The sequence below is a fragment of the Dunckerocampus dactyliophorus genome, chromosome 17, assembly GCF_027744805.1.
Source record: "Dunckerocampus dactyliophorus isolate RoL2022-P2 chromosome 17, RoL_Ddac_1.1, whole genome shotgun sequence".
Lineage (NCBI taxonomy): Eukaryota > Metazoa > Chordata > Actinopteri > Syngnathiformes > Syngnathidae > Dunckerocampus > Dunckerocampus dactyliophorus.
Genome location: NC_072835.1, coordinates 1,070,464 through 1,090,746, shown reverse-complemented (window position 1 = coordinate 1,090,746; position 20,283 = coordinate 1,070,464). Strand labels below are relative to the sequence as shown.

At 46.7% G+C, this 20,283-nt stretch overlaps 2 protein-coding genes across 5 annotated transcripts; both read right to left on the bottom strand.

The window, feature by feature from the left end:
• Window positions 1-795: 795 nt before the first annotated feature.
• On the bottom strand, window positions 796-1,868 carry LOC129170033 (hydroxycarboxylic acid receptor 3-like). Its single transcript, XM_054757165.1, has one exon. It carries the CDS (start codon window positions 1,843-1,845, stop codon window positions 796-798), a length of 1,050 nt encoding a protein of 349 aa, XP_054613140.1. The 5' UTR covers window positions 1,846-1,868.
• A 165-nt stretch (window positions 1,869-2,033) lies between these two features.
• On the bottom strand, window positions 2,034-19,971 carry denr (density-regulated protein). Of its 4 annotated transcripts, none has more exons than XM_054757169.1 (8): window positions 19,816-19,971; window positions 19,156-19,262; window positions 17,106-17,125; window positions 16,944-17,028; window positions 16,772-16,852; window positions 5,233-5,349; window positions 5,016-5,155; window positions 2,034-2,377 (listed from the first exon to the last, which is right to left on the bottom strand). In XM_054757169.1, exons 2-8 carry the CDS (start codon window positions 19,250-19,252, stop codon window positions 2,333-2,335), a joined length of 585 nt encoding a protein of 194 aa, XP_054613144.1. In that variant the 5' UTR covers window positions 19,253-19,262; window positions 19,816-19,971; the 3' UTR covers window positions 2,034-2,332. The 4 variants fall into 4 exon arrangements, with proteins under 4 accessions (XP_054613144.1, XP_054613143.1, XP_054613142.1 ...); XM_054757168.1 differs by lacking the exon at window positions 19,816-19,971 and adding an exon at window positions 19,616-19,759 and having other exon boundaries at window positions 2,035-2,377; window positions 16,772-16,862; window positions 16,945-17,028; XM_054757167.1 differs by having other exon boundaries at window positions 2,036-2,377; window positions 16,772-16,862; window positions 16,945-17,028; window positions 19,821-19,971.
• Between the last annotated feature and the right edge of the window lie 312 nt (window positions 19,972-20,283).

Here is a 20,283-nt window from a genome sequence, read left to right as displayed (position 1 = left end):
GCCACAATTTTACACCTGGTGCGTGAGTTTTTTTTATTTCAAAATGGTGACGTCAATATACGGACATCAGAGGAACAAAAATGTCACACATACCAAACCGGACTGCCTATAGGTAGGTATAGCCCATATTAAAACCTCGTAATTTCCAACACAAATGAGAACAAGTGAATCGCCAATGTTTACAATGCCGATAGGGAGGAATTTATTTGGGATTTTTTGTTATCTTCCTCCTTTGTTCATAACTGATTTGCATGAGTAAAAATCCTTTCCTGTGCCTATATTAGTCATTGTTTAACTTGTCCCAATAAGTCCTTTGAACTTCAGTATCTGATTTCTGTATAGGATAATGTAATTGCTACTAACCAGTTCAATAGAAAACAAGCCATGTAGATTAACATACACGTATGAAGACGTGTTAAGCCACTGCACAATCAAATAAAATTACTCACCATCTTCCATGCAAGTCATTGGCCATGCTTGCAGCTACATGCTATTTGCATTAGCATCTGCTTGGTAAAAAAATATATAATACAATAAAAATGTAACTAATTAACCATATTGCTCACATTGTACAGAGCAGCCAGACTCCCCCCAACATTGCAGGGGATTCTATGGTTATCATCACACTTTCCTTCTTTGCCATTACTGGTTTTAAAAACTCCAAAATGTACCACTTTAGCAGATGTTCCGCTGTCAGAAATGTTGACTATGAATAAATCACTGCTGCTGTTGAATTAAAAAGCACTTTCCTGCAAATGTAGTGAGCTAAATGCAAGCTTTTCACCAAAATGAGCTTTACAATCTTTGACCTTCAATGGAAGAGACTCCGCTACCAGACTGATCCAGCTGGTCCAGGTCACCGTTCCTGTGCAGTACTTTGTTGAGGAGCTTGCTCACAGTGCCGCTGAAGGCCGGGCTGGAGAAGTAGTAGACGACGGGGTTGAGCACGCTGTTGAAGTAGGTGAAGCACACGGAGGTGTAGAAGGCCAGGTTGGCCTCCTCAAAGTGTCTGCACTCGTCGTAGCGCATCTTGAGCACCCACACGGCCACGCGTGATATTGTGCTGGGGAAGAAGCAGGTGATGAAGATCAAGGCCACGGCCAGGACGAAGTGCACGGCCCGCTTGATCTTGCCCTTCTTGTCCACCAAGGTGCGGCTCCTCAGCTGCCAGGTGATCCTGACGGTGCAGAAGGCCACGATGGCGGAGGGCAGGAAGAACTGCAGCACGTAGAAGGTGTTGTGCCAGGTGGAGAGCGGGCTGAAGCCCATGCAGATGTTGAAGCTCTCACACTGGGTGCGGTTGCCTGAGTGGAAGAAGTGCTGCTCGGCCAGAAGGTAGCCTGTGGCCAGGAAGATCAGACCCCACAGGCCCACAGAGACCCAGAGGGCGTAGACCCGACCCATGCGGTTGATGCGGTTCCTCGGGTGCACGATCTTGAAGTAGCGGTCCACGGCCACGGCGGTGAGGAAAAAGATGCCCGCCGCCCGGTTGGCGGCCAGCAGGAAGAGCAGCACGCGGCACAGGGCATCGCCGTGGAGCCAGTGCTTCCCCCGCCAGTAGTAGTCGGCCCGGAAGGGCAGGCAGAAGAGCACCACTGAGTCAGCCACAGCCAGGTGAGTCAGGTACACGGCATTGGGCTTCCACTCGTCCATGTGGAAGATGAACATCCACAAAGCCAGAAAGTTCCCCATCAGGCCGAACATGAACTCCAAGACCAGGATCGGGGGCAAAACCTGGTCCAGGACAGGAGCCTCGAAGGCGCAGCACCGGTCCCAGCGGCTGAGGTTCATGCTGAGCAGCTGACGTCTCATGGAAACAAGCTGCTGCATTAGCGGCCGCAACATCTGTGCAGCTTTATCTATTGGGAAGCCGTATTGACCCAGAGGAGCTTAAAAAAACAAGCCTTCGCCATAAAACTGTTATGGCGGTGAGCGGGCTGACTCATGGGGGTTGAGTGCTGAAAAACAAATAACTGGCAGCCAATTAAGTTGGAAAGAAGGCAACAGCAGCACAGTACAGGAGAACCCTGAAAAGAAATCCTTTAATGTGTTGAAGAACAGAGCAAAAATGGAGCAAGTGTACACGGTGAGGGTGATATGTTAGTTTGACTCGATTCAGGAGACGCTTCACGTTACCTTTGGCAAACCAGAGAGAGAGCGGATAAAAACAAAAAAAAAAATGCAAAAAAAATCAAGTTGAGTGGCCAGGTGTGCAGCGTTTTATGTACAGTCAAATAAAATTAGGTATAAAATGACGTCATGTGTACATTTGGCCATGTTGTCGCTGTTTACACGTCACATCCGTTCTCAGTAAAAGTGCACATTTGGTCTTTCACTTCTTCACCTCGCCGAGGTCATCGATGCTGTCGTCATCCACCTGAAGGAAACACGCATCACGTTACTTTTTTTGCATCAAGTACTTTTACCGCCATTGCGCTACGTGTCACTAACATGATGACAATGGCATCCACGCTAGCTCACGTAGCAAACTACCACTTGATATGCACTATGCTACTTACAGGTGCCTGTGGTTTATTCCAAAAACATTTGACATATTCCACATCACAACATTAAAAACAATGAGTTCCACAATGAAAACAACTAAATAAACAAAAAAAGTATATATACAGTATTTGATTGCTTAGCACAGAGCTCATTTTTTTTATTGGCCCGTGATATGTTGTAGAAATAGTGTGACAAATAAAAAACATTTTTATTGACTTTTTTTTTTTTTAGCCTTTATTGATATCAAACAGGCCCCCAGCATCCTTTGCTCTTTTCCGAATGTGGTCTTCCGTGGAAAAAGTTTGGACTCCCCTGGCTTAGCATATCTGGACCAACAGATATTTGTCTTGGAGATGAATAAATTATCTATCATTTCTCATACAAACTTACCTACTATACTTTCAACTATTTGACATACAGTGGTGTGAAGAAGTGTTGCCCCCTTCCTGATGTCTTTTTTTTTTTTGCGCATGTTTGTCACACTTAAATGTCTCAGATCAAACAAATGTAAATACGGGGCCAGGCAAAGTGATCTGACACATTTGTAGGTTAAATAAAAGGCAAAGTAAAGAAACAAAAAAGTGTTTTTCTTTTTGAAAAGTACATATAATGTCATTTTTCTTGTTTTTAGTTTCTTTTTCAGTTGCTGCCATAAATTGGACTGGTGAGCATCGCGCTTTCATTGTGGAAACGTTTATCAAAACAAAGGAATCTGGAACTGCAACACAACGAGCGTTCCGTTTGCACCTCAATCTTGGTAGACATGATCCCTACCAGCTCCAAGCACCATCTTGTTATGGTTACCAACTTCACAGCTACTGGATCTGCATTGAGTGTGTGGACAATAATGGATCCCATTTGACTGATTTCATTTTTAAAACATAATGAAAATGAATGGCACTATATGTACTTTTCCAAAATAAAAACACTAATTTCTTTACTTCATTTGCGTTTTATTTAACCTACAAATGTGTCAGATCATTTTGCCTGACCCTGTATTAGTCAATGACAACACAACTAGACACTTTATGCACTTTTTAAATGAAACTTTTTAGTATTAAGGGAGAAAAACAATCCAAAGCTACATGGCCCCTAATAAGTGGTTGGGCCCCCCTTAGCAGCAACAACTGCAATCAAGCGTTTGTGATAACTTACAATGAGTCTCTTCCAGTGCTGGGGAGGGATTTAGCAGAATTGTTGTCATTCAGCCACATTGGAGGCTTTTCCTTTTGAAGGTCATGCCACAGCATCTCAATAGGATTCAGGTCAGGACTTGGACTAGACCACTCCAAAGTCTTCATCCAATCAGAGGTGGACTTGCTGGTGTGTTTTGGATCATTGTCCTGCTGCAGAACCCACGTTGCTTTCAGCTTGAGGTCACCAACAGATGGCCGGACATTCTCCTTCAGCACAACTCATGCTTCCATTTATCACAGCAAGTCTTCCAGGTCCTGAAGACCATCACACTACCACCACCATATTTTACTGTTGCTATGATGAAATGCGATTACTTTTACGCCAGATGTCATGGGACACACACCTTCAAAAAACTGGAACTCTGCCAGGCAGGCCGTTTTTGCCCAGTGTCTTTCTTATGGTGGAGTCATGAACTCTGACCTTAACTGAGGCAAGTGAGGCCTGCACTTCTTTGGATGCTGTCGTGGGGTCTTTTGTGACCTCTCGGATGTCGATGCGCTCTTGGGGTCGTTTTGGTTGGGAAGGTTCACCACTGTTCCATGTTGTGGACATTTGTGGATAATGGCTCTCACTGTTGTTGGCTGGAGTCCCAAAGCTTTAGAAATGGCGTTATAACCTTTTCCACACTGATAGATCTCAATTCATCTCACTTATGTTTTAACGGATGGGGTAGGGTGGGGGAGGTATCACGTTTTCACACAGGGCCATGTAGGGTTGGATCTTTTTTCTCCCTTAATAATAAGTTTCATTTAAAAACTGTATTTTGTGTTCAGTTGTGTTGTCATTGACTAATATTTTAATTTGTTTGATGATCTGGAACATTTAAGTGTGACAAACATGAAGAAATCAGGAAGGGGGCAAACACTTTTTCACACCACTGCATTGTGGTCCAAAATGTGCAAATCCACCCCCGTGCCAAAGCTAAACACCTTGTGACGATGACGGCAAATAAAAACCTCTTTAAAATATTCTCTCTTGTAACTGAAGCATTTAGCAAATTGCAATAACTTTGGTAAGTCTAAATGATCTAAAACGAGAAAAGTTTGATTTCATTTCAGATTGTGAGAAAAGAAACGTTTGTGTTCTTCCGACGTGTATGTAAAGTGTGGTTGCAACTTATCACAGTTGGGTCCGGTACCAATTAACCGTGATAAACAAGGGATTACAGTAGCTTGTAACTCTTCAGATGTGAGGCCATGTTTGGAATATATAATGTAATAATAGTGTTTCATGTTTGGAATCATGAAGAGAGACTTTGAAGGTGGTGGGGGTGGGAGGTGGGGTCAACAAACAAACAAAAAAAACCCACTGACCTCGGGCCACTTCTCTTGAATGACGTCGATGATGTCGTCTGTGAAATCTCCCTGAATGATTATTTCATCCTCAGCCGTGACGGAGGCACCGCAAGAGAATTTCTGCGCAAAGAAGCGCTGAGCCTCTTTGAGGTCGATATCTGCAGCAGACACCACATGTTTACATTTCAAGTCACCTCCTAAAAGGGACATCATTCAGACAAGTGCAAACACTTACCAAACGTTGCCAGGCCGCACACCCGTGTGACGTATTTCTTCTTGGCTCGCGGGATCTTTGCTATCGTGACTTTCTGAGGCACCGTCTTCTTCTTCTGTTTGATCTGACCCCGCCCGCCTTCACAGGAAATATTGCATTAGCATCCACAGAGTCAACCATCAGTGAAGGAGGCACCGTGGCCTGCACTACATGTTGGCAGCCAGCAGATGGTGCAATTTATTCAGGCCTTACTAGGCTGCTGCCTAGACAGGAAGCTAAAGAAGAATGCCTCCTATATACGCGATGAAAAGTCCACCATATTGGACAAGAACATAACGGTAACATAAAGGTTCCGTGGATGGTGACGTGACGTGATGCTGTAATCTCGCGAGAGTGTGCGTGACGCGCGGAATACAGACAAGCGGAACATAGCGCTCGGAAAAAAAAAGACAAACAATCAACTATTAAAACATCCGCAAAGTATCTCGACACAAAACCAGCAAATTAAACACCTTAGACGCCTAACCAACCCAAACTGGAAGATCTGGAGGAGTACATCGACGGGTGCTTCGAACGTGTAGTTATGGGAAAATCACCGAAGACACCAAACCCCAAACGGAGCCGTCCAGAAGACTCACCTGGAGGAATATCTCCGCCAGGCACTGACATCAAAGACATCCTTGAGTCCATCGACAAGAGGCTGATTTGCCTGGACGGCCGCCTCGCTCTCGTCGAGGTACTTCACAAAGAATTCCAGGCCATCCGTGAATCTCTGGAATTCAGCCAAAACCAGATCGTCTCCTTGGTTACGGAGAACGCCACCCTCCGCGAGTCGGTGAAGTCCCTCACCGACGGAGTTTCACAACTCGTCCAGGAAAACAAGACCATGAAGGAGACGATTCTAGACCTCCAGGCCCGGAGCATGAGGGACAATCTGGTCTTCGCGGGAATTCCCGAAAAATCTGAGGAGGACCCGGAAGAAGCGGTGAGGGCCTTCATGGCGCAACAACTCAAACTCCCAGCGGACGCCATCCAAAACATCACTTTTCACCGCGTTCACCGCTTGGGAGCCAAGAAGCCAGAGAACCGTAGGCCGAGACCCATCGTGGCGAAATTTGAACATTTCAAGCAGAAGGAACAGGTGAAGGGCCGAGGTCGGGAGCTGAAGGGGACGGACTTCAGCGTCAACGATCAATTCCCCCGAGAAATCCTCGACAGGCGCCGACGCCTATTCCCTGTTCGGAGGAAGTTCATCAACGAGGGATGCCGAGCTGTCATCACGGTGGATAAACTCTTCGTTAATGGACAACTTTACCGCGACCGGGAAGTAACACCGTGGCTGTATTGATATGGTAACTAATGATCTATCTCAAACAGGTAACTTTTCTTTCTATCTCGCAGCGCGCACACTTGTAGCGTTTACAATGTTACTGTCTGCTTCCACTTTACCCCTCCCCCCCGTTTTTTTTTCTCTCTCTATCCCACTGTATAAATGCACAGCCTTTCTTCTTTTTTTGTCCTTTTTTTTCTTCTTCTATTTCTTCCTCTTCTATTCCCCCCTCTGTCTCACGTTTTCTCCCCTCCTCATATTGTCACATATCCTCTTGTCTGCCAGCTGTCTCCTTCATCAGCATCTCCTCACAGTGACATCATACACCCTCAAAGTCCAATCCCAACCAAATTCAAGCTATTCACACAAATACACACACGTGCACGCATTCTTCTACACATACACATCATATTCCACTATTGATACGGATATCACAACTACTCACAAGCACGCTCATCTCACTTATGCATAAACCCACATCACGTCCTCACTTTAGTTGTCTTAGTTCATTCAGGATTACTATGTTACACTTTGCCTATGTACAAATTAAGCATACATTATGTACTGTATATACTCCCATTAATTTTACTTCCAGGTACACATACTTTGCATTTGATCTTGTTTACACACACATCACCAAAAGCTAGTGTAGGATGAACTCACTGCAGTTTGTCACTTGGAATGTCAGGGGAGTTGGGTCGATAGAAAAAAGACAAAAAATTTTTAATCATTTGAAGAACACCCAAGCAGACATTGTCTTATTACAAGAGACTCACATGTCCAAGTCAGCTGTCCATACACTTCACTCACCACAGTTCCCACACACATATTTAGCAAGTTACAACTCCAAACAGAGAGGGGTAGCTATTTTAATTAACAGGAGGGTGAATTTTACACTCCACAACACTATTACAGACACAGAAGGGAGATATATAATTATGAACATATCTGTTGATAATGTACATTTCTGCATTGCCAACATATATGGTCCGAATGTTGACGACCCCTCCTTCTTTCATGCCTTCTTTTCTTCTCTCTCTGCACATTTGGATACAAATATGATCTTGGGAGGGGACCTCAACTTAGTATTTAACCCAGAAGTGGACAGGTCTAGCCCAGCTGGGAGACATCGTGAGTCTCAATCAACATCGATACTGAAGAAATACATGAATGATTTTGGTCTTTGTGATGCTTGGCGCTCTTATCACCCTACTCACAGGGAATATACCTATTTCTCACCAGTGCACCACACCTACTCTCGTATTGACTACTTTTTGACAAGCAACTCAGTCATATCAGACATCTCAAACATTCACATACACCCTATCACCATTAGTGACCACGCCCCAGTCTCTCTTTTTCTCACTAACCAAACAATGAGCACTCCTACTAGATGCTGGAGATTAAATACATCATTACTAAAAGACTCAGACTTCCTAAAATACTTTGAAAGAGAGTGGACAATGTTTTTAGACTTCAATGACCAACCCGGTGTTTCGGCTAGTATTCTGTGGGAGGCAGCAAAAGCAGTAATGCGCGGAAAAACCATTTCATATTCATCATATAAGAAAAAGAAAGAGAGATTACTAGAATCAGAGTTGGAGAAAAAAATCCAACTCCTCGAAACCGCTCATGCTGACTCAAAGGATGAGCATATCCTAAGTAACCTAAGGAAACTGAAACTAGACTTAAAAGAAATTACTGACAAGAAAATTCAGTTCCAACTGCAGAGACTACGTTTGGAAAAGTTTGAGCATGGCAATAAACACGGAAAATACTTAGCTAACCAGCTAAAAGTCAATAAAGAAAAAAGCTCTATCTCCTCCATTAGAAACTCAGGAGGTCACATCACTCACCTCCCGGAAGAAATTAATTCTGTCTTTAGGAGCTTTTATAAAAATCTATATACACCTCAGATTAAACCATCTCTCCCAGATATCAAAACATTTCTCAACAACATAGAATTACCAAAATTAAATGACGAACAGGTGACCAACTTAGATGTACCCATTTCATTAATAGAACTCCATAACGCTCTACACCGGTTGCCGAATAATAAAGCACCAGGACCTGACGGTTTCCCTGCCGAGTTTTATAAAACATTCTGGCCATTACTATCTCCAATATTTCTTAGAATGGTTTTGGAAATTAAAGACAGTTCATGCTTGCCTCCAACCATGAACTCAGCTACAATCAGTCTCCTGCTGAAACCGGATAAGGACCCAACACTACCTTCCAGTTATCGTCCAATTTCACTGATTAATGCAGATCTTAAAATAATATGCAAAGCGTTAGCTATAAGGCTGGAAAAAGTTACCCCTCATATAATACACCCTGATCAATCAGGATTTATTAAGGGGAGAAACTCAACTAGCAATGTACGCCGTCTAATCAATCTGATTGATTACTCTATCATCCATAATTTAGAAACCACAATTGTCTCATTGGATGCTGAAAAAGCATTTGACAGAGTAAACTGGAAATTTCTCTTTGCAACACTACATAAATTTGGCTTTGGAGACTCATTCAGAACATGGATTAAAATACTATACAACACCCCGAAGGCCTCTGTTCAGACCAACAATCACATCTCTCCAGAATTTACTTTACAAAGAGGTACTAGGCAAGGGTGTCCACTCTCTCCCTCACTATTTGCTATCTTTATCGAACCTCTTGCAGCTGCAATTCGACAACATATAAATATTAAAGGGATCCACACCACAAATGTTCATCATAAGATAAGCCTTTATGCTGATGATGTATTACTCTTCCTGGATAATTCACATTCTTCACTTCACGAATCTATCTCACTCATTAACAATTATAGCACCTTCTCAGATTACTCCATTAACTGGTCTAAATCCACAGTACTGCCCATTAACTTTGGTTTCCAGAGCACCCCCTCTATACCACTGTGTTCAGGGAACATTAAGTATTTGGGTATTAACATTTCCTCCAACCTGTCAGACCTGATCCGCTTGAATTATACTCCACTATTGAAGTCAATAGAAGATGATCTTGCACGTTGGAGAACCTTGCCCATCTCACTTACAGGCAGAGTATCCACCGTGAAAATGATGATTTTACCCAAGGTTAATTATCTATTTTCCATGATCCCCACTAAACCATCTATAATTTGGTTCAAGTCATTAGACTCATATATAAATAAATTTCTTTGGAAAAATAAGCCAGCACGAATAAGTCTCAAAACATTACAAAAATCTAAAGAATATGGGGGCTTAGAACTCCCAAACTTCTCCAACTACTTCCTTGCAAACAGGTTACAGTATATCTTAAAATGGATCAACCCTAACCCATTGGATTATTTATGGCTAGACATAGAACAATCACTTAGCCACGAAATCCCAATTTGTAACCTGCCCTTCATTAGCCAAATCCTCCGAAAAAATAATTGTTTTAAAAGTATAAATATAAGCAACACTCTGACAGCTTGGTGGGAATTTTTAAAAATAACAAAATTCTCGCTCACTCCTTGCCAATACACTCCCGTTTGGAATAATCCTGACATCTTGCTTAAAAAGAAACCATTAAATTTCCCAACATGGCACGAAAAAGGAATAAGTTGTATGAAAAATATAATTATAGGAAACAACTTTATCTCATTTAACGACCTTGTTACACAGTATGGAATAAATCATAACAAATTTATTGAATACATACAAATTAAATCCATAATTAAAGCAAGTTTCAGGACCATATCATGGGAAAGCAATACCACTATTGACCAATTTTTAAAAATATCTGCCCCTAAAACATTATCTAAATTATATATTCTACTTTCAAAAAATGACAACACAATTGGAGTACCAATCTCCAAATGGAGCTCAGATTTATCTACAAGCTGTGACCCTGAATTTTGGAAGCAAATATGTCTTAATGCTTCCCGGTTAATCAATAATCCCAACCTACAGCTGATTCAGTTTAAAATCCTTCATAGAGTACACTACACAGGACATAGAATGTTTAGAATGGGCTTAACTGACTCTAACATCTGTACACACTGCTCAGACCATAGAATAGATGACTACTTACACTCCATGTGGACCTGTGCTCCCATTAAAAATTTTTGGCACGGAGTGTGTGAGTACCTATCTTTGGCACTTGGGTTCTCCATTCCTACCTCTCCTTTACTATGCCTGCTGGGCGATCTCTCCACAATTGATGTAGAAACAAATCAAACACAGCTTCTCATCACTGCATTAAGCATCGCCAAGAAAACCATTCTCATCAATTGGAAATCAAGGAAGAAACTGAACATAGCTCTTTACAAAAATCTTTTGTTAGATCATATAGCTATGGAGAGAATGTCTGCTGAATCTAAAGAACAAATGTCAGAATTTCAGTCTATATGGGCACCAATAATTAATTCCCTGACCTGACTCTCAGGGGGGTGAGGGCATCTGTCTCTGCCCCTGGGGGTCTCGTTCATCTGGCGTGGGGTGTGGTCCTGGTCGCTGGGTGGGCCTGGTACCTCGGGGGCGGGCGGTGGCGGGCTTGGTGTCCCGGGTCTTCTTTGCTGGGCTGCCTGCCTGGGGGGGCTGGTGGGTGGGGGTGGGGAGGGGTCCGGGTTGGGTGATGGGGCGGGGGCGGGGTCGGGGGAGTCGCCCAGGGGGCGGCGTTGGTTGGCCTCCGGAGTGGTGGGTGGATGGGGTGCTGCATCCTGCTGGTGCCGGGCGCCTACTGCTGCTGGGGGGGCCCGTGTGCGGCTGGTGGCGCTGGCTCTCCCTCGCCTCCTCTGCCTCTGGGGGTGGGGCGGGGACTGCCCTGGGCCCTCCTGCTCGGCTGCCGCGTGGGGCCGTCCGGTGTGGGGTGTGGGGGCCGGCCTCTCCCCCTGGTGGGGGCGCGGGTGCCTGAGCCCGGCTGCCCCCGCGGAGCCATCTCCCCTGGGTGGGAGGGTGGTTTGGGTTGCCCCTTTTTATTTATTTATTTTTATTTTATTTTTTTTTTTTTTTTAATTATTTTATTTTATTTTATTTCGCTGATTTATGTGTGTGGTGTATGTGTGATAGGTGGGAGCTGCCTGTTATCCTCCGGCGCCTGTGGCTGTCCCCCGGGTGACGGGGGGCGCGGAGGTGGGGGTCGCGGATGTGCGGTTTGGGCTCGGGGTGGGGGGTGCGTGGTGCTGGGGTGGGGGGGATCCCTTGCTTTCTCCCCTCAGGGACGGGGCCGCTGTGGCTCGGTGGGTGGGGCGTGTGGGGGCCGTGGGCGGGTTGCGCGGTGGGGCGGGCGGCGTGGTGTCCATCTGCGTGGTGCTTCCCGGGATCGGCGGGAGGATGCTTGCTCCGGGGTGGGGCGGTCGGGGGGTGGCTTTGGCCGGGGGCTTGGGGGTCGGGCTGGCGGGGGGCTGGCGGGCGGTCCCTGCTGCCTGCTGGTGTCGGGCTGGTCCTTGCTTCCGGGCCGGCGGTTGTCTCCCTCCCTCCGGGGTTTCCCCCTTGGCGTGTTGGTGGATGGGCGGGGGGTGGGGCGGTGGCCGGTCTGTGGCGTGGCGGTGGGCGGGGCGGGCGGGGGCATCTGCTTGGGCGCCGGGCGGGGGCCGCTCCTCTCGCGGGCCCGGTCGTGCGGTGCTTGCTTCTCTGTCCCTCCCTGGCGCCTCTGGCCTGCGTGCTTCGTGGGTGCGGCCGTGCTCCGCTCTATGTGGGGTCCGGTGCTCTTGTGGTCGTCGTGGTGTTGCTCCCTTGCCGGCCGTGGTGGTATGCGGGGGGCGCGTGGGCGCGGCTCCCGCTGTCCTGGTGGCGGTCGGATCTGCCTTGGGGGCGTGTGGCTTGTCCGTGGTGTTTGGCGGTTTGGGGGTGGCGCTGTGAACGCTACCTCCGGTGGGGCTCCGGTGTTGGGGGGCACTGGGGGTATCGCCTCTGGGGGGTTGGGTGGGCCGGACTGGGCATCCTGGCGGGCCGGGTAGGGCCTGTGGTGTGTCCTGCGGCACGCCCGAGCCTGGGCTGTGGTGGGCGGCCGGTCGGTCATGTGTCCTTGGTCCCCCCCCTGCTCGGTTTGGGCGGCGTTGGGGTGTGGGGCCCCCGTCCTTCCTGTGCCACTGCACCACTTCACATATATATAGGACATTGGGGGGTGGCCTACGGTCGGGCGTGATTGGGGAGGGGAGCTGCCTTGCGGGGCTCCTTTGCTCCTGCTGTGCCACTGACCTGTTGCCCCCCAATTTTAATCGCAGAGTAGACACTTAGGGTTTGGGGGGGCTGGCCAGGTGAGGGGCCCTCCGAGCGGCAGCTGTCCCCCGATTTTAATTGCATCATTAGCTATCATCCACATACACTCCATATACATGCACACAGATACACCATCCTCTTTTATTTTATTTTATTTATTTATTTATTTTTTTAATTGCATCATAGACACTATCACACCTTATCACATACACGGGTGGGGCGGGCTGGATTGGGGTGCCTCGTGCACCTCGGCGTCTGCCCGCCAGGGTCGGCGGTGTGGCCGGGGGCCTGGCCGTCGCGGTGGCTCGCCCGGGGCGGCCTGGCCTGTGGGGTGCCCTTGTCTGGTTCGCCTGCCCTTCCCTGGGGTGGCCCTCTGGGGCCTGTTGATGCCGGGGCTTGCGCCGGGGGGGGCGGCTTGCGGTGCCCCCCCTGGACTGACACGTGCCGCGGGCGCCTCTGCGCTCTTGGGGCGGGTTCGGCGGTCTCCGGGGGGCGGTGCTGGTGCTTCGGGTGGCCCGTGTGCTGTCGCGGCGGCCGGTGGTTGCTGCGCTGTGGCGGCTGCTGGGGCGCCGGGCCAGCTGGTGGGTTGGGGCTTGGTCATGCTTGCGGGTACTGTGGGCCTGGGTGGCGGGGTGGGGGTGGGGGGGCGGGTGCCCTGGGGCCGGGCTCGCTGGGGGGGGTCGTGCTCTGCCGGGCGCTTGGGCGTCTGTCGCCGTTGCGCTTTGTGCGCTGCCGGGCCGCTGTCTGTGTCCTCGCCTCCCCCGGTCTGTCTGTGGGCTTGTCGGGGGTGGGGCTCCGGTGCGCGGGTGGTGCGCTGTCGGCTCTGGTGGCATGTGGCTGGTCTGGCTTCTGGTGGTATGTGGGGGCCGTCGGCTGGTCGGCTGCTGGTCTCGCCTTCTCGGCGCTGGTGCTTGGCCTCCCTGCGGCTTGGGGTGTGGTGCTCCCGCTCTCTCTTCGGGGTTTGCTGGCCCGCGGGTCTCGGTTGGCGCTGTGTGGTGGTTCGCCTGGCTGCTCGCCCGTTTTCCCGCCTGCCTGCTCGGTTTCCCGCTCTCCTCCTCGCTGACTCCCCTGTCTGCCTCGCTGGCGGCGTCCTACCGCTGGGGGGGTGTGGCCGGGTGTCTTCCTGCTCCCCGGCAGTCTGCGCTCTCCGCCCCTGGGTTCTGAATCGTATGTCTGGGACCCCGGGGTCCCCGGCTCCGCTGCTCCTTGGGTTACCAACGGGGGATAGGGTGGGGCTTCCGGGTGTCGGGCAGTCGACCACTGTGTGTGTGTGTGTGTGTGTGTGTGTGTGTGTGTGTGTGTGTGCGCGCTTGAGTAAGTAAGAGTGTGTATGAGCGTGCGCATAGGGGTGTGTTTGTGCGTAGGAGCGTTTATGTGCGTGTGTGTGGGTGCGTAGGAGTGTGTATGTGCGTGCGTGTGTGTATTTTTATTTATTTATTTATTTTAGTTATTTATTTGGGGGGGGGCATACAGGGGTTTGCTCCGTGGGGTCAGGTGCTGGGCGATACATCTCTGCCGCCCGTGCCTCCGCCGGGTGGGTGGAGGGTGTGCCTCCTGCATCCCTTGGCGGGGCGGCCCTGTGTCGGGGGTCGGGCGGGGGTTGGCCCGGGGCGGGCCGGGCTCCGCTCCCTGGGGGTGGGGGTGGCGGTGGGGGAGAATTGGCGCTTCCGGCGCGGGCGGGCTTCTTTCCAGCTGTGGAGGCGTCTCTGGGCCTGCCGGTTTGTGGCCCCCGGTACCCGTCTGCCTTTGTGGGGTGTGATCTCTCGCTGGTCTCGGGGGTTGGCAGTCCTCCGGCCCGCTGGCGCCCTGTCCTTGGCTGGGATTACCTCTCTTCGGCCCCTTACTGGTCTTCCCGGGGGGGGGGGGGGCTCTCTGGGCTGGCTCTTGGGGCACTGTTCTTTGTGCTGCCTGCCCCTATGGGCCTGGTGGCCTTCTGGCGGCCGGGGCCCGGCCTTGCTATTTGGGGCGGGGCTCTCTGGGAGGTGGAAGGCGGCCCCTTTCCTTTCATGCACTCTCAGTGACAATCACACGCCCACACATTCCTGCACCTTTATATATATATGAAGTCTTCCTTACATACAGAGATACCTGTACATATGCACACTCACAGTACATACGTACTTCCCCACATTACTCACTGAGTTATCCAGGGTGTTATTATGTTGTTGGTTTTATTACAGCGACGGTGATTTCAGCAGTATGACTATATATATATATGTGTGTATGTGCGGTATATATGTGTATATATATATATATATATATATATATATATGTATATATGTATTTATGTATGTGTATGTATGTATATATGTGTGTATATGTATTTTTTTTTTTTTTTACAATGATGTGCATTACAGTAACTTTGATTCTATTCACTATCATGGATAATCATTTCATTACTACAGTTATGTGTGACTGTTTCAATGCGGTATTATCATGGTGATCACTATCATAATTCATCATTTCATGACTGCTATTGTGTGCGACTGTTTCAATGCAGTATTGTCATTGTGATCACTGTCATAGGTCATCATTTCATGACTGCTATTATGTCTGATTGTCATTGACAGCTTTGTCATTGTGGTTGTTGATATTGATTTGTCCTTTATCCTTGTTCGTCTTTATAGTTGTCACGGACATTTATTTGCTGATGTCGTTCGGTATGTTTCTGTTGTTCTGTCACAATTGTTGTTGTTGCTGCTGTTGTCCTTGTCTCTTGTCTCTCTTTTTTTTGTTTTTGTCCCCTCTCGCCCCCCCCCCCCCCCGTTTCCTTTTCTCTTCTTCTCTGTCCCCTCCTGCTCCGGTCCGGGCGCTCCAAATTTGCTTTATAACAAGCATCAAGGTCGAATAAATTTTGTATGACAGGGGAAGTGTATATCACACTTCTCTCTGGCAGAGTAAATCTGTTGAGCACTTGACGGCATTTAGGTATACAATTCTATCTGCTTTAAAGGCTGGACAGGACAGGGGGGAAAAAAAAAAAAAAAAAAAAAAAAAAAAAAAAAAAAAAAAAAAAAGGACAAGAACATAACCAACTTTGCTGTAAATAACGCAAGTGTGCCTTAAAATGCAAAATACTCCTAAATTAGCTGGGAAAATACTTCCCAAAATCAACAAAATGGTTTCGTAACTTTACAGTCCATGTTTTAAAAAATACTTTAACATTCTCAACTGTCACACAACCGTAAAAACAAGTCAACTGTTGTATAATAAAACTGAAAGTACCGACACACCATGGCTGAGATTGAGTGGGGAAAAAAGGTTCTCCTCTCATTCTGTGTGGAAGTGGTTAGCTTTTTGGCTTTTTTGTCCTCCTCCCGCACTCCGTTTGAAACACTTTCTTAGAAGAAGTAAATTGGAGATACAAACTAGTTAGCAAGTTCGCTAGCGGCGGCCGTCTGTTATGTCCCTGCAGTGATTCCGTAGCCTGTGCAACATGATATAAACAAAGAATAACAGGAGTGTACCGGTGACTATAGGGCTGTTACTTCATGTCTACAGGGCTCTAATCATGTTTAAATTTACATTTAGAAAGTCATAAACAGGTTTCCTATGCTCTAACTACTGAAATATTTATTCATATTGAATCCTACTTCATGGAAATTCACTTGTCGTGGTCGGTCTGGAACCAATTAGCGGCTATAAAATAGGGACAACTGCACTGCTGGAATTAATACTGCAAAATATACCACTTCTGGGGGGTGTTGGACTGTACTATGAGGTGCAGTAACAATCAATAAATTGCATACCATGAAATTGGCTTAACTTATTTTTACACTTGTGTGTCAAATGAGAAGCGTGCGGCACTTCTCACATCTGTAACGTCAATCACCTTCAAGTATGTCAACAATGGTTCACTTTTTTTAACACTTGTAGAACTGCTGACACATTACCCCTCCTGTTAATAAAGGCTTTATGGTGGCCACAGTTTGCCCCAGGAACAGATTATTCCCAAAGATGGCCTGTTTCATCGTGGTGGTGTTGATGACCCCCGTCCATATAGGAGTGCCTTTGCCCAATTATGTTGCAAAGATACATTTTCACGCACCTCTCTTCTGCTTCTTCTTCTCCTCCTCCTCGCCAGCAGGGAGAGCATCTCCAGCGTCGGGATCCTGTTTGGGCGCTTTTGCTGCCGGGCCCGTTGGACGAAAGGACAATGCAAACTATTCAAAACAGGGTTTCTTGACGGGGCCTCCTTATTCCAAGTCAAAGGAACTCACCGAGCGTCATCCTGGCAAAAACATCCGGGAAGTTCTTCTCAAGCCACTGCCGACATTTGGCGGGCTCGGGCATGTACTCGCAGTACTGTATGCAAGTAATAGATTACAATGACGCTCAAAGTCGACCAATTAATGTTCCAAAAAAACAATGGTTGAACTTACCTCTGTAGGCAGAGAGCACACTGTAGGGAACAACAGGAATTCATTAACGACCATCACGTGTTGTTAAAGACATCAGTGCTTCCCAATCATTCAATGATTGATTGCACTCCTGTGGGAAACTAACATCAGTGGTCCCCAACCTTGTAAGCCCACAGACCAGACCTTTGACCAAATTCATACATTTCTTTTCCAGAGACAAGACCATACTAGCATGGTTTGGTGCGTGTGCAGTAAACACGTACACAAGTAATGGAATGGGAACGGTAACATTTGCAATGCCATTGTGGAAAGTCAGTGGATAGTTCCTTTTAACTTAAACCCAAAATGATGGAACAAATGGCTCCAATAAAAGATCGTTTCACCAAAAAAAAAAAAATTTCAATTCGGGTGAGCAAGTCAAGCACTCCTTTTTTCTCCCGCCCGGACGTTAACGGCCTGGCGTCACTTCCCCCGAGGTCACATGTAAACAAACATTCACTTTCCGAGGGGGGACGCTGGACCAAATGCTCCACAATGAGGGGGAAAAAATCCTTTGAGCACACTAAAAAGCTTTTTTAGCCACCTGAAACGCCGGCTCTGCAGCTTTTGAAAAGTGCAAAAGGTGTGCCAGAGACCTCCGTGGCGTCACACCGCCTGCTCGGAGCGTGTACCAGAATACAGTGCACCTTGCTGGGCCACAGCAGGTGGCTCCTCCCCCTCTATACTCTGGTTCTCCTGATAGTAGTGATGTCATGATATTTCAACAGGTACACTTGGTCACATCCTCGTTTGTTCCAGTCCTTCTTACCTCCACGTGTGCACACACGACACTTACACCTACATTTTTAATAAGTAGATATCAGAAAGGTATCGGTTGTGGGTACCAGATTGGTCTTGAGAAGCACAAAGTTAACAGTCTCGGTTGGGAAAAATAAATAAATAAAGATATTGCGCATCTCTACTTTTTAATTTCATTTGGAATGTTTTTACACAGGGCCACACGGTGGCCTAGTGGTTAGCATGTTAGCCTCACAGGAGATCGTGGGTTTGTGTTCTCCCCGTGAGTGTGTGGGTTTTCCTTGGGTACTCTGGTTTCCTCCCACATTCCAAAAACATGCATGTTAGCTTCATTGGAGACTCTAAATTGTCCATAGGTATGAATGCTTGTAAGATACATGTAGGTGTATGATCTCCAAAAGAAATTCACAAATGAGTTGTGTGTCTACTTGTGCCAATGGCGAGTGACCAGTCCAGGACGTACCCCACCTCTTGCCCAAAGTCAGTTGGGATAGGTTCCAGGATACACACGGCCCAAGTGAGGACTGGCTATCCTTAAAACCGTAGACATTTGCTGCATCGCACATGGACTTAAATCAAACAATGGAACAACAAACTTGTCCGCTCACACAACACGCTTTGGTGGATTAGTGTGCCTTTAAATAAGAACAAAAAAATAATCATTTTGATTGTTTCTAAGCAGCTTCCAGTCTACAGTGTTTTCCAAAATGAAGTGATGTTTATGGCCGTTCATTGGTACCAGACCCGACCGTGATACAGTAAGGGAATTTCCACCAAGTAGGATTCCTTATGCCGAAATGGAATATTTTGGTAGTTAGAGCAGAAAACCCTTTAACCTCCTTTTAAGTACACTTTTTAACATTATTAGGAGCCCTCTGGACATGAAATAAGAGCCCTATAGTTACCTTTACACTCCTATTATCCAATATAGTAGACATAATAAGAGAAAATAAGACGTGTGACATAGAAGACCTTTTTACGACCTCCTAATTACGCTTTTTAACATTATTACAGCCCTCTAGACATGAAATAACGCTCTTATAATCACCTTTAGACTCCTATTACCCAATATAGTAGACATAAGAGAAAATAAGATACTAATAAAAGACTCAGATGTTAGCATTGGGAGAGCTACTAGTTTAGTTTTTTTCTGGACAGTAGCTCCTGTGGTGGTTATTGTCTAATCAATGTAACATTACTGACACCTAGTGGCCAGTGGTTGGGGACCCCTGATATCAACAATGTATCATATATAGAATGATATCATAAATACCTCCACAATAAAGCACTTTCAACGGGTACTTTGAATCAGGTTGGACAGCTGTCTCTTGATCTGTTCTGCTTTCTGAATCCATCTCAGTAGTCGCCATAACAAATTGTCTGGAAAGCACACGAAACATTCAAAGACTTCAGTTAATGAATTCTGTAGTCAAAAGTGTGTCCATTGAAAGTCAGTGGTGCTAAAATGCGGAATGACTGGACGTATTCCATTTTGCTACGTTTTACTTAACACCCAGTCTTTACTTTGAATCAAATGAATGAATGACAGTGTCCAAACAGACGTAGGACGTGTTCGCAGATATATTTAAATCGTCTAGCAGAGAAGTAAAGTTTGTCATTAGCTTTCTTGCTAGCATCAGCAGCCAATGAATTAGCGTAAGAGGCTGGCTAACACATGCGGCTGTGTTACACCGGCTGAAGCTACTAAATGATACCAATTATAATCTATTTACAAAGAAGAGTTGTTAAAGGTGCCGTCATGACCAGTAAGATTTCGGTTAAACTATCGCCAGAATCTCATCTTCTTTCATCATGTGAATGTTGAGTCACACAGCTGTCACCGTTAGCATTTCGGCTTAGTGGCCGTTAGCTTAGCATCCACCTTCAATAACTGAGGAAGAATGTGTTTGTTTTTTTTAATAACGCTACATACCCCACCAATTATTCTTTAAAACTGCTTTCTTTCCGACAGCAACGCTGGCATCATTGACATGGATTTATGCTTCAGAAAGTCATTCTTGTTGGGCTTATAGACGTTTTTATTTGGCGTACTTGGAGCACGCCTCGCAGCACTTCTTGCTCGTTTGAGTGATTGGTGATGGGCGGAGAAAACAGTGCTCACCGGCATTAACGCCCCCTAGTGCTTTGGAGAACAACAACAGCGACAAAAGTTTTACAATTACGCTGTATGAAATTATTTCAGTTTACTGAAACTGTAATATTGTTACTTGTTAAAATATACTTCGTTTTTATTGAGTAATTGTGCTTATTTTTTCGTCAACATGAGTTTACATTTGATAGCATTGCTCATCACTATCATAATTTACAAATATCGCCACATAGAGATAAAAGAGATAAAAAATGTGTTTGTTGACTTATTGGTAAAGAGATATACTTTTCC

Bases quoted from the DNA above. Each gene is read 5' to 3' on its own strand.
- denr (XM_054757167.1), bottom strand. From the start codon at position 19,252: ATGGCGACTACTGAGATGGATTCAGAAAGCAGAACAGATCAAGAGACA. The intron at 5,350-16,771 runs GTGCGTGAAAAT...TTTCCTGTGAAG, and splicing joins GAAGAAGAAGCAGAAGAGAG to GCGGGCGGGGTCAGATCAAA. The intron at 2,378-5,015 runs GTCAGTGGGTTT...TGTTTCCTTCAG, and splicing joins TTCAAGAGAAGTGGCCCGAG to GTGGATGACGACAGCATCGA.
- LOC129170033 (XM_054757165.1), bottom strand. From the start codon at position 1,845: ATGTTGCGGCCGCTAATGCAGCAGCTTGTTTCCATGAGACGTCAGCTG.